Genomic DNA, 14,397 nt, shown 5'->3' on the forward strand with positions numbered 1-14,397 from the left:
TGGCTGCAGACATCCTCCATTGTATGCATTTTTTGCTGGGGATTGCCCTTAGCAATGGACCACAAGTGGAGGACTTGCTATTCCTTATAAATGCACATCTGCATTTGGGCTCGAGCACTTCCTGACATTTTAGGCCACGTTCTTGTTGTGTTTGTTGTGAAAATATAAAGTAGACATATTGTATATGTGAATCAATATATCATTTATTTGGAATGTCTGTTTTCCTTACAAGCAGAGAGCTTCAAAGTTTGAAAATTTAGCATTTTTCTATTTTTTCATTAAATTTTGGAATTTTGCACCAAGAAATGTATCGACACAAAAGTATCAACACAAATTTACCACTAACATAAAGTAGAATATATCATGAAAAAACAATCTCGGAATCAGAATGAATAGTAAAAGCATCAGAGTTATTAATGCTTAAAGTGACAGTGGTCAGATGTGCAAAAAATCATCCCGTCCTCAGGGTTATAATGGGCTCCGTCCCCAAGGGGTTAAGGGATAAACATTATTTCACTTAGAATTATTACAACACTATTCTGTTGTTATATCATGTCTTATCCTCCAGAGCTGCACTCACTATTCTGCTGTTACATCATGTTTTATCCTCCAGAGCTGCACTCACTATTCTGCTGTTACATCATGTCTTATCCCCCAGAGCTGCGCTCACTATTCTGCTGTTATATCATGTCTTATCCTCCAGAGCTGCACTCACTATTCTGTTGTTATATCATGTCTTATCCTCCAGAGCTGCACTCACTATTCTGCTGTTACATCATGTCTTATCCTCCAGAGCTGCACTCACTATTCTGCTGTTACATCCTGTCTTATCCTCCAGAGCTGCACTCACTATTCTGTTCTTATATCATGTCTTATCCTCCAGAGCTGCACTCACTATTCTGCTGTTACATCATGTTTTATCCTCCAGAGCTGCACTCACTATTCTGCAGTTACATCATGTCTTATCCTCCAGAGCTGCACTCACTATTCTGCTGTTACATCATGTTTTATCCTCCAGAGCTGCACTCACTATTCTGCAGTTACATCATGTCTTATCCTCCAGAGCTGCACTCACTATTCTGTTGTTATATCATGTCTTATCCTCCAGAGCTGCACTCACTATTCTGTTGTCATATCATGTCTTATCCTCCAGAGCTGCACTCACTATTCTGCTGTTACATCATGTCTTATCCTCCAGAGCTGCACTCACTATTCTGTTGTTATATCATGTCTTATCCTCCAGAGCTGCACTCACTATTCTGTTGTTATATCATGTCTTATCCTCCAGAGCTGCACTCACTATTCTGCTGTTACATCATGTTTTATCCTCCAGAGCTGCACTCACTATTCTGCAGTTACATCATGTCTTATCCTCCAGAGCAGCACTCACTATTCTGCTCTTACATTACGTCTTATCCTCCAGAGCTGCACTCACTATTCTGCTCTTACATCATGTCTTATCCTCCAGAGCTGCTCTCACTATTCTGCTCTTACATTACGTTTTATCCTCCAGAGCTGCACTCACTATTCTGCTGTTATATCATGTTTTATCCTCCAGAGCTGCACTCACTATTCTGCTGTTACATCAGGTCTTATCCTCCAGAGCTGTACTCACTATTCTGCTGTTACATTATATCTTATCCCCCAGAGCTGCACTCACTATTCTGCTGTTACATCATGTCTTATCCCCCAGAGCTGCACTCACTATTCTGCTGTTACATCATGTCTTATCCTCCAGAGCTGCACTCACTATTCTGCTGTTACATCATGTCTTATCCTCCAGAGCTGCACTCACTATTCTGCTGTTACATCATGTCTTATCCCCCAGAGCTGCACTCACTATTCTGTTGTTATATCATGTCTTATCCTCCAGAGCTGCACTCACTATTCTGCTGTTACATCATGTCTTATCCTCCAGAGCTGCACTCACTATTCTGCTCTTACATTACGTCTTATCCTCCAGAGCTGCACTCACTATTCTGTTGTTATATCATGTCTTATCCTCCAGAGCTGCACTCACTATTCTGCTGTTACATCATGTCTTATCCTCAGAGCTGCTCTCACTATTCTGCTCTTACATTACGTCTTATCCTCCAGAGCTGCACTCACTATTCTGTTGTTATATCATGTCTTATCCTCCAGAGCTGCACTCACTATTCTGCTTTTACATCATATCACACTGGAGCATATTCTGCTTTATAGGGCTAGATTTATGTTGAGCTAAATCTGCCCCGGTACATCCCAGAATGCAGTGCAGCAGAGACCAGTTGATCGGGTTATTATGGTGATTGTTGTATATTAGTGTGGTAGCCAAGTGTGTTAGGGTGCTAGGAAAATAGGTAGGGTGTTGTATATTAGTGTGGTAGGGTGCTAGGGTAGGGTGTTTTATATTAGTGTGGTAGGGTGCTAGGGTAATGTGTTGTATATTAGTGTGGTAGGGTGCTAGGGTAGGGTGCTGTATATTAGTGTGGTAGGGTGCTAGGGTAGGGTGTTGTATATTAGTGTGGTAGGGTGCTAGGGTAGGGTGTTTTATATTAGTGTGGTAGGGTGCTAGGGTAATGTGTTGTATATTAGTGTGGTAGGGTGCTAGGAAAATACCCAACCACTTTGTAACGCCAGGGCACTGTTATCCTATACACGGTCCAAGGTTGGAGACAGCTTCTCCTGGTCCAGACACAGGGAGTAAAGGAACACACCGACGTCATGTTATGGATAACTGTCTTCACTGAGCTGGTGTAGATGGTAATACACAGACAGTATGGTGCAAATGGTATTACACAGACAGTATGGAGCAGAGTGAGAGGATGCCGTGTAACCCCTTGGGAGTCCTGTTGCTTTGCTGGGACATGTGGTGCTTTTCACCCAATAAATGAATACTGACTTGAGAGAATAGATGATTGATCCTGGTCTCTAGGGTTCTGACAAGGTCCTGTAGCCTCCTCCCCCAGGGCATGAACTTCCACCCTGCGGTTGGTCCTGGCGGAGTGACTGGATAAGATTTGAGAAGACATTAGTTCTGGGCTCTTCCCATAGAGCACACAACTCACCTTATACCTTTACCACACTTGTGCTCAGACTAAACTAGGGTAACTCCTCCCCACTACACTATATAGCTAAGAATTTAAGGTTTCCCATTGGCAGGCAGGGTCACATGTGGTGTACTGCTCCTCTCTTAAAGGTACAATAACACATATAAATAATATATATAGAAATAACATAACAGAATAATTATAAAAATATATTAACTCTTAGCAAAGTGCTGGGACATAATAAACACAATAATAAGCCCCTTAGTGGGCCCATCACCTATGCTGTGGGTCTGCCTGAGGAAATCTGAAGCCACAGGACAGCCTTTTGGTGCTGGGACAACACATTAGTTGTGTGGACGGAGATGTTGTCTCCTTATTAATGGTAATGAGATTGGTCTACACAGAGAATTCCTAATGTTCGGCAGTGACGGACATGATGAGCGCCCCACAGTGACCGCCATGATGAGTCCCTCACAGTGACCACCATAATGAGCCCCTTACAGTGACCACTATAATGAGCCCCTCACAGTGACCACCATTTTGAAACCCTTACAGTGACCACAATAATGAGCCCCTCACAGTGACCACCATAATGAGCTCTCACAGTTACCACCATGTTGAAACCCTTACAGTGACCACAATAATGAGCCCCTCTCAGTGACCACCATAATGAGCTCTCACAGTGACCACCATGTTGAGCTCTCACAGTGACCACCATAATGAGCCCCTCACAGTGACCACCATAATGAGCCCCTTACTGTGACCACCATAATGAGCCCCTTACTGTGACCACCATAATGAGCCCCTTACTGTGACCACCATGATGAGCCTCTCACAGTGACCACCATAATGAGCCCCTTACTGTGACCACCATGTTGAGCCCCTCACAGTGACCACCATAATGAACCCCTCACAGTGACCACAATAATTAGCCCCTCACAGTGACCGCCATAATGAGCCCCTCACAGTGACCACCATGTTGAGCCCTCACAGTGACCACAATAATGAGCCCCTCTCAGTGACCACCATAATGAGCTCTCACAGTGACCACCATGTTGAGGCCCTTACAGTGACCACCATAATGAGCCCCTCGCAGTGACCACCATGATGAGCCTCTCACAGTGACCACCATAATGAGCCCCTTACTGTGACCACCATGTTGAGCCCCTTACAGTGACCACCATAATGAACCCCTCACAGTGACCACAATAATGAGCCCCTCACAGTGACCGCCATAATGAGCCCCTCACAGTGACCACCATGTTGAGCCCCTCACAGTGACCACCATGTTGAGCCCCTCACAGTGACCACCATAATGAGCCCCTCACAGTGACCACCATAATGAGCCTCTCACAGTGACCACCATAATGAGCCTCTCACAGTGACCGCCATGATGAGCCCCTCACAGTGACCGCCATGATGAGCCTCTCACAGTGACCGCCATGATGAGCCCCTCACAGTGACCGCCATGATGAGCTCTCACAGTGACCACCATAATGAGCCTCTCACAGTGACCACCATGATGAGCTCTCACAGTGACCACCATAATGAGCCTCTCACAGTGACCACCATGATGAGCCTCTCACAGTGACCACCATAATGAGCCCCTCACAGTGACCACCATAATGAGCCCCTCACAGTGACCACCATAATGAGCCCCTCACAGTGACCACCATAATGAGCCTCTCACAGTGACCACCATAATGAGCCCCTCACAGTGACCGCCATGATGAGCCCCTCACAGTGACCACCATGATGAGCCTCTCACAGTGACCACCATAATGAGCCCCTTACTGTGACCACCATGTTGAGCCCCTTACAGTGACCACCATAATGAACCCCTCACAGTGACCACAATAATGAGCCCCTCACAGTGACCGCCATAATGAGCCCCTCACAGTGACCACCATAATGAGCCCCTCACAGTGACCACCATGATGAGCCTCTCACAGTGACCGCCATGATGAGCCTCTCACAGTGACCGCCATGATGAGCCCCTCACAGTGACCGCCATGATGAGCTCTCACAGTGACCACCATGATAAGCCTCTCACAGTGACCACCATAATGAGCCTCTCACAGTGACCACCATGATGAGCTCTCACAGTGACGACCATAATGAGCCTCTCACAGTGACCACCATAATGAGCCCCTCACAGTGACCACCATAATGAGCCCCTCACAGTGACCACCATAATGAGCCCCTCACAGTGACCACCATAATGAGCCTCTCACAGTGACCACCATAATGAGCCCCTCACAGTGACCGCCATGATGAGTCCCTCACAGTGACCACCATAATGAGCCTCTCACAGTGACCACCATAATGAGCCTCTCACAGTGACCACCATGATGAGCCTCTCACAGTGACCACCATAATGAGCCTCTCACAGTGACCACCATAATGAGCCCCTCACAGTGACCACCATAATGAGCCCCTCACAGTGACCACCATAATGAGCCTCTCACAGTGACCACCATAATGAGCCTCTCACAGTGACCACCATAATGAGCCTCTCACAGTGACCACCATAATGAGCCTCTCACAGTGACCGCCATGATGAGCCTCTCACATTGAACACCATAAGTTTCTCACAGTGACCACCATGTTGAGCCCCTCACAGTGACCACCATGATGAGCCCCTCACAGTGACCACCATAAGTTTCTCACAGTGACCACCATAATGAGCCCCTCACAGTGACCACCATAAATCTCTCACAGTGTCCGCTATGATGAGCCCCTCACAGTGACCACCATGATAAGTCTCTCACAGTGACCACCATGATAAGTCCCTCACAGTGACCGCCATGATAAGTCTCTCACAGTGACCGCCATGATGAGCCCCTCACAGTGACCACCATGATGAGTCTCTCACAGTGACCACCATGATAAGTCTCTCACAGTGACCGCCATGATAAGTCCCTCACAGTGACCGCCATGATAAGTCTCTCACAGTGACCGCCATGATAAGTCTCTCACAGTGACCGCCATGATAAGTCTCTCACAGTGACCACCATGATAAGTCTCTCACAGTGACCACCATGATAAGTCCCTCACAGTGACCGCCATGATAAGTCTCTCACAGTGACCGCCATGATGAGCCCCTCACAGTGACCACCATGATGAGTCTCTCACAGTGACCACCATGATAAGTCTCTCACAGTGACCGCCATGATAAGTCCCTCACAGTGACCGCCATGATAAGTCTCTCACAGTGACCGCCATGATAAGTCTCTCACAGTGACCGCCATGATAAGTCTCTCACAGTGACCACCATGATAAGTCCCTCACAGTGACCGCCATGATAAGTCTCTCACAGTGACCGCCATGATGAGCCCCTCACAGTGACCACCATGATAAGTCTCTCACAGTGTCCACTATGATGAGCCTCTCACAGCCATTTATGTATCTTCTCACAGGGTGGGATCTCACCACCTTTCATCAGGGTTGTGGCTCCTTAGGGGCCCGTGGGACTTGAGTCTTTCTTTTCCTGGCTGTACCTACTCTGTTGGTCCATCATAGTCTCTCTTCTGTGCAGATAGCAGGATGGTGGAGGCCCGCCACATGACTCTCCTCAGGTGACATCATTGCTTCTATGTGGTACAGTATCCAAAGAGAAAAAGAAACACGCAAAACAGCGCACACCCGTAAATATCAAAATGTTCTCTTTATTAATACATGGATGAAAAGGACAGACAAGATTATTAAAAACATTTAAAACAGGCCTAAATCAGCCAAAGCACAAAACAGGGTGAGCCCCCTCAACAAGGGAACCCCACCCAGGGCACCTGCCTATTACAATACATCAATAACGTCACTATGATATACACATAAGCTACCACATAACACTATATTCATCTCAACAGCCCATATACAACCTGTATTCTCATGTAGCAAGGTTATGATGAAATGACACAGGACGGTTAATGGAGGTGTTACCAGGCAAGTGCCCCCCTAAAGACCCCACGCGTTCCGTTGCCCGTCGGCAACTTCCTCAGGGGTGTTGTGCTTCTATTTCCTTACATCTGTCTTATATATACTACATAATCAACTTAATTACAAAGGTCTGTTTGACCAGAAGGAGATACCTGTGAGTCTCTATTGCTTCATGTCCGAACACTGCCGCTCGATTCTACTTCCGGGTCTCCTGCCCGAGCGCTGTCGCTCGCTTGTACTTCCGGATCGCATCCGTAGCTCCATACACCATCCACGCATGCGCACTCCATACTGCAGACTTCCAGATCACATCCGTAGCTCCATACACCATCCACGCATGCGCACTCTATACTGCAGACTTCCAGATCACATCCGTAGCTCCATACACCATCCACGCATGCGCACTCCATACTGCAGACTTCCAGATCACATCCGTAGCTCCATACACCATCCACGCATGCGCACTCCATACTGCAGACTTCCAGATCACATCCGTAGCTCCATACACCATCCACGCATGCGCACTCCATACTGCAGACTTCCAGATCACATCCGTAGCTCCATACACCATCCACTCATGCACACTCCATACTGCAGACTTCCAGATCACATCCGTAGCTCCATACACCATCCACTCATGCACACTCCATACTGCAGACTTCCAGATCACATCCGTAGCTCCATACACCATCCACTCATGCACACTCCATACTGCAGACTTCCAGGTCACATCCGTAGCTCCATCCACCATCCACGCATGCGCACTCCATACTGCAGACTTCCAGATCACATCCGTAGCTCCATACACCATCCACTCATGCACACTCTATACTGCAGACTTCCAGGTCACATCCGTAGCTCCATACACCATCCACGCATGCGCACTCCATACTGCAGACTTCACTACATGCGCTTGCGCAATGCGCTCCAGAATACACTCCGTCGTTCATTCATTCTCAGGCTGCGTCCCAACATACCTCTATGTGTATCACTTGTAGCCGTGCGCTCTATCACTATGGCCACACACTAATTCATCCATTCCCCTCACTATGAACCATTATCTTTCACAATAATAGCCCCTCAATACTACATTTCAATAAGCTGATCTTATATTATTCACATGGACATAGAAATGCACAGATAACTTTATATATAAATTTAAGATCATTATCTTAAGCTATTAGAAAATTATAAAATAGATAGCATACTATATAAATCCTGTGTGATACAGCCAAATTTGGCAAAACCTATATATCTCATGAGGGACCATCCATAAATGTACATCACATAGTCCATATTTAACACAACAAGTTTAAATCCTATATAGAGAAGACCAGCTAATGCCCAACAAATCAGTATAAAAAATGGTTGTTATTATTGATATCCAGCATACAAACATGCCAGTGAGTAGCAACACACGTGAGCATACACATAAACATAACCATGGACATATATAGAGTGCCCTACCATTTAATCCACCTATGTGCACATCAGAACACACCTGGATATATCTAAAATAAATATAGATAAAAAATAAATAAAATAAATAAATGAATAAATGGCTCATCCAATATTAAACTACAGTGAACAGATAAACAGATGACAGATATCCATATACCCATACCAATAGATCGTTAGGTAGCAATATATATATACCCATATCCCTAAATAATTTCATGCAATATTCCCTAGATGAACCCATAATATATAATATCTTCCACATCCAAGTGATTATAACTCCAACTGTGTATAGGTTGACATAAATACAAAATCACAAAAATTGCATATAATGTGAAAAAGTAATAAAGTAAACTAAAACAATTTTTTATATTTATAGACAATTTGTATACAATTATTATTATGTATCATCAAATAGAAACCATTTGGTTATTATTTCAAATGTTGCCATACTCGGTAAAGACGTAGCCATAGTGAAAAATACACACTACAGAGCCCATAGAACAGGGCCCAGTGCATTTATATAACCCATATGAGGTACCTATTTTCTCACATACAGTACAATAAAATGCATGGTTAGGCTAAGTGGAGCGTACCCCCACATATCCCAGTAGATACCCCAACATACATTAACCCACATCACTTCATCATACCATACCACGTGTGCACATCATACATACAATACCACACAGTTATTCTTCATCTTCTACCTACTAGACCACAGGTATCTCCTTCGAACTCGATATATTGTCATATAGCTGCATTTTATTGAACAGACTAATTATTTACAATTCCGGTTATCTTAGCAAGTAGTCAAAGACTAATGTCATATACATATACAATATGCATAGTGCGGCCAAACATAGCCCCCACCAACTCACTTCACCCTACTGTGTTTCTGGTGGTTCTTTCATTTGGGCTTGGGAGGACGTAAACAATTCCAAAGGACAAAGCCTATCATCCATGATGTCATGTGTCCCCCATCAATATGGGCACATTCCGCATTGCTCCCAGACATAACGTATCTTAGTGTTCCCCATCAGTATGGGCACATTCCACATCGCTTCCAAACATAACGTGTCCTAGGGAGTCCAAGTCACCTCTGTGGCCAGGATTGTATCTCATGAAGTCGGATATCCTCTGATAGTATTTAGATGTCCTCATCACTCCAGTTACTCCAATCTCTCCAATCCTTATCTGTCTCACTATATGGATGTTTACACGAACAAGTAATCTAAAATATCAATGTAATATATATAGTTAGAGTTTGAGAAATATATATATACCAACAATTCCGAGTATTCTCCTTAGTCCTAATCTCTGGGGATCTAATGTTGTTATTCCTGGGACGCATGGAGCAGTTCGTAGGCGTGAAACATTACATATATGCACTATACTAAATTCTATAACAAGGTAGGATAATTGTGTGTGTCCCCCATCCAATAACAACCAGCGTGAATAGGTGATCAACTAGTGAATATAAATCCCTCAATATCTAATTAATATCGTGATGTGCCAACTAAATGCATTATAGAAATTGGAAGCTGTAGGTACGCGCCCCGACACACCTTATGTGCGTCCGGGCGCCCACCCACCTCCCCGAATGCAGTGTGCTATGTGAATAAGAACGTGTACCCGTGTAAGTGATGTATTTACTATTTGTGTAACCCACTACAATGACCCCTATGTGCTAAATACTAAGTGTAAATCGGGAGCCGTAGGTATGCGCCCCGGCGCACAAGACTGCGCGCCCGGGCACACACCCACCCCCCTCCCAAATATGTGAATGGATGAATAAACTAATGTGCCCATATGTGAGAAATACCAATGTGTATATATTAGGCGGTTGCGGGCACGGGGCCGGAGCCACGACTGCGGCCCCGACCACATGTCCACACCACCCTCTGATGTGATGTAAACCCACTTACCTGTATATATACACGACAACCCTTGCCCACTCGTGCCTCACAGTGCCACCATCACCATGGACCCACCACTCATCCTAATTCATTTGCTTATAATTACAAGCATATCACCAGGTCCACCCCATATATCCCCAGATAGAGTCAGAGATAGATAGAGATAGAGTCTCTCAAATAAGAGAAATGCCAAAATAAATTAGATTAAGTTGGATTAGATTAGATAGGATTAGAATAGATTAAAGAATACTTACCCCAAGAAGCCTGTAAACAGGAGCTCTTCATTGAGACCTTGTGGTGTCTCTGTTCCCAAGTCAGATCCACTTTGACTCGGCCTGTAGGAGTTTCCTTGTCGCTGAGCCACCCCTAATGTTAGTAGTTATTCTTTCAAGGCCAACCACTCGTAGCCCAATAGATTTTCCTGCATGATACTTCAAAAAATGCCCTGCAACAGAAGTAAGTGGTTTATACAATGCTGCGTCACGTCTGGCCAGGGCTATGGTCGAGAGGTGCTTTTGCACCCTCTTCCGCAGCTGCTGGCCAGTCTGACCCACATAGGTCTTTCCGCATGGGCAGATCAATGCATATATTACCTGGGTGGTCTTACAGTTAACATAACCTTTCAAGGGAAACTCCTGTCCGTCAGTCCGATTGACAAACTTCTCCGTAGGTGTCATGTGCTGACACACACTACAGCTTCCACATGGGAAGGAACCCTTCAGTTTTATTCCTCTCCCCAGGCTTCTTGTCGGTCTTTGAAAATGACTACTTGTAAGTATATCTTTTAAGTTAGGAGCTCTCTTTGCTACCACCAGAGGTGACTTGGGAATAATCCCACGAATCTTGTTATCCGACTGTAGTATACTCCAATTGTCTTGCAGAATTCTCCTCAAACCTGACCATTGATTATTAAACGTTGTCACAAACCTCAGGGAGTCATCCTTTCTTTTCTTATCCTTTCTGTTAGTTTTAAGTAACATCTGACGGTCAGAGCTGTTGGCCCTCTGGTAGGCCTTGGAAATCACCTTTTTCGAGTAGCCTCGTTCACGGAATCTGGAAGTCAAGTTTAAGGCTTCCATCTTAAAATCTGGATTTTCCGTACAATTGCTCTTCACCCTCAAAAACTGCCCCACTGGAATCCCTCGTCGTGTGTGTTCTGGATGAAAAGATGCATAATGAAGAAGGCTATTCGTAGCTGTTTCCTTTCTGTATAGTTTCGTTATCAGGTAGTCATCCTTTTTCATGATCCAGAGGTCCAAAAATTCAACTGTACTGGGGGAGATGGAGATAGTTAAAAAAAATGTTCAGGTAATTTTGGTTGAGGGAGGAGATAAACTCAAGACACTCCTCCCTCGAACCCTGCCAAATAAATAAATTATCATCTATGAATCTGAACCAATGTAAAACCTGATCAAAGTACCGCGACAGGTACCCGCATGCCCCCTCCCACCAACCCAAAAATAGGTTGGCGAAAGAGGGGGCACAGCGAGCACTCATCGCGGTACCAGACACCTGTAAATAAAAATGACTGTCAAAAACAAAATAATTGTGGCGAAGAACAAAATCCAAAAGTTGCAAAACAAATGAATCTAATGCTCTCTCTCCATCCCCCCTTTCCTCCAGAAAATGTGAGACCGCTCTAATCCCATGGTCATGGGCAATATTAGAGTAAAGGGACTCCATATCACAGGTGATAAGATAAACTTCGTCCGGAACAGATATACCCTGAATAGCCTCAATTAGATGACTGGAGTCCCGAATATAAGATGGTAAGCTCCTGACCATAGGCTGTAGATGGTAATCGACAAACTCGCATGACTTTTCGCACAGACTACCTATGCCCGAAATTATTGGGCGTCCAGGTGGGTCCACTAGCCTCTTATGCACCTTAGGGAGCATGTAAAAAGTAGCGACACAAGGTTCTCTCACCTGCATAAAGTCGTGTTCTCTCTTGGATATAGTTCCTGCTTCCCTTGCTGTATCAAGTAGGTGCGATAATTTACGCTTGAAGATCTCAGTAGGGTCCATAGGTAGCTTCTGGTAGTATTGTCTATTATCCAGCTGACGCTGTGCTTCCTTCATGTACTGTTCAACCGGCCACAACACAACATTGCTTCCTTTATCCGCTTCTTTTATCAAGAACTGGTCGTTCTTCTGTAGATTGTTCAGTGCCAATCGTTCTTCCCTAGAGAGGTTTTGGCCTATAAGAGAATTTGTTGGTAGTCCCTGAATATGTTCTCTGACAGTATTAAAGAAGACTTGAATAGCTGGAAATAAGGACAATGGTGGTGCAGTCTTTGAGGGTACATAGCAAGGACAACGATTGTCTTGATTCCTTACCTCATTTCCATTTTCATTCAATAATTCCATAAGATTCCGCAGGACATCTTGGTCATCTGTCTCCAAGTCATTGAGTGCTGATGGTTGAGAGTGTATCATTTTGAGGGTTAGTCTCCTACAAAAAAGATATAAATCTTTAATCAATTCAAAATGGTTGACCCTGTGCATAGGGGAGAAAGAGAGCCCACGTTTCAGTACCGATATTTACGCATCCGTTAACACATGATTGGAAAGGTTGACTATCTGTAATTCCTTGTTGGAGACCTCCATCCCTCTGGCCTCACTAGTACTGGGCTCAGATTCTGGTGAAGACATTGCTGGACCGGTCACTTGTATTTCCTCCTGCGGAGGTTGGGGGTCGGGCCCCCTACTCTCGGGCCCCCTCTTTTTGTTTTTCCGTTTCCCCCGTCTGGTCCTCCTCCGTCCGTGTCGCTCCCTTCCGTGGACAAAAAATCACTGCTACTTGTAGCTCTTTCTCCCTCCTTGTCCTCATTAAAGTTCTTCCCCTTATATCTAGGTCTCCTATTCCCTTTGTGATTCCACCTATAGGCATTTTGTCGCTCATAATCACCTCTATCGCGATTGAACTTCCACTTTTTGCCCTCCATAACATCCCTCTCAGATTTGTCCATAATTGTTTTAAGTTTCTCCTGAAAAGGGACTACCAAAGTATCTTTATCAGACAATAGCAATTGTACCTCCAAACTCTTCAATTTCTCCTTCAGTTCTTTCAAGACCTCCTTATCATGATCCAATAACATATTAACCAGAATCTTAGAGCACAGGGCCAGGCCTGTCTCCCAGGTTTGCTTAAAATCAGGAGTGACCTCCCACGAAGGGAAAATTTGGACCCTTAACCCCCTAGGATACAGGGAGAGTTTTACATACTCCTCTAAACTAGATATGTTCCACCATATCCTAGTGATCTGTTTCTGTGTGTTAATTATCTCACGGCTGAGCTGGTCAAAATCTTTGTTAGCTCCAGACGAAATTTCTGGACTAAATATGTTCCCTTTTTGACTACTCCACAAAGCCTCCCTAGACTCCATCATGTACAAGGTATATTAAACAATACCAAACCTAACAGAACACCAACACCAAAATTCCCTAAATATACCACTGGGTGGGGTTCCCTTGTTGAGGGGGCTCACCCTGTTTTGTGCTTTGGCTGATTTAGGCCTGTTTTAAATGTTTTTAATAATCTTGTCTGTCCTTTTGATCCATGTATTAATAAAGAGAACATTTTGATATTTACGGGTGTGCGCTGTTTTGCGTGTTTCTTTTTCTCTTTGGATACTGTGTTACATTTGATACGTATAGCAGCACCCCTTTTCTAATTGATGTTGCTGAGCCCGCTCATATTGTAGTGGTTGTTGCTTCTATGTGGTGACATCATTGTGCTGTGTCCTATAGGTAGTAGTGCGGCCGTAGATTGTCTCCTCTATGGTTGTATGGTGACTTATATATATTGTATTCATTTTATTAATCACTGGAGTATATTGTGAATGTGTACGAGAATTGGGTCACGTGACCTTCCCTTAGACAAGCTATTGTCTGGAAGCCTCTAAAAAGTTCTGAGAGAGGTATCCTCGAAGTCCAGTCCTCTGTCACTACAGTGCTGGATTCCCTCAAAACGGGTTCACCTTAGTCAGGCCAGACCCCCGCCTCCTGTGAGTGGCCCCAACCCGCTGCGCAGAAGTTTAGCCATCTCAGGC

The 14,397-nt window shown here is 44.7% G+C and overlaps 1 protein-coding gene across 1 annotated transcript; it reads right to left on the minus strand.

Annotated features, from left to right (window-relative positions):
• Positions 1-9,520: 9,520 nt before the first annotated feature.
• On the minus strand, positions 9,521-12,404 carry LOC130332660 (uncharacterized). Its single transcript, XM_056553819.1, has 4 exons — positions 12,272-12,404; positions 10,936-11,614; positions 10,597-10,787; positions 9,521-9,657 (listed from the first exon to the last, which is right to left on the minus strand). Exons 2-3 carry the CDS (start codon positions 11,584-11,586, stop codon positions 10,776-10,778), a joined length of 663 nt encoding a protein of 220 aa, XP_056409794.1. The 5' UTR covers positions 11,587-11,614; positions 12,272-12,404; the 3' UTR covers positions 9,521-9,657; positions 10,597-10,775.
• Positions 12,405-14,397: the final 1,993 nt, after the last annotated feature.

This window comes from Hyla sarda, unplaced genomic scaffold, assembly GCF_029499605.1.
Source record: "Hyla sarda isolate aHylSar1 unplaced genomic scaffold, aHylSar1.hap1 scaffold_386, whole genome shotgun sequence".
Taxonomy (NCBI): Eukaryota; Metazoa; Chordata; class Amphibia; order Anura; family Hylidae; genus Hyla; species Hyla sarda.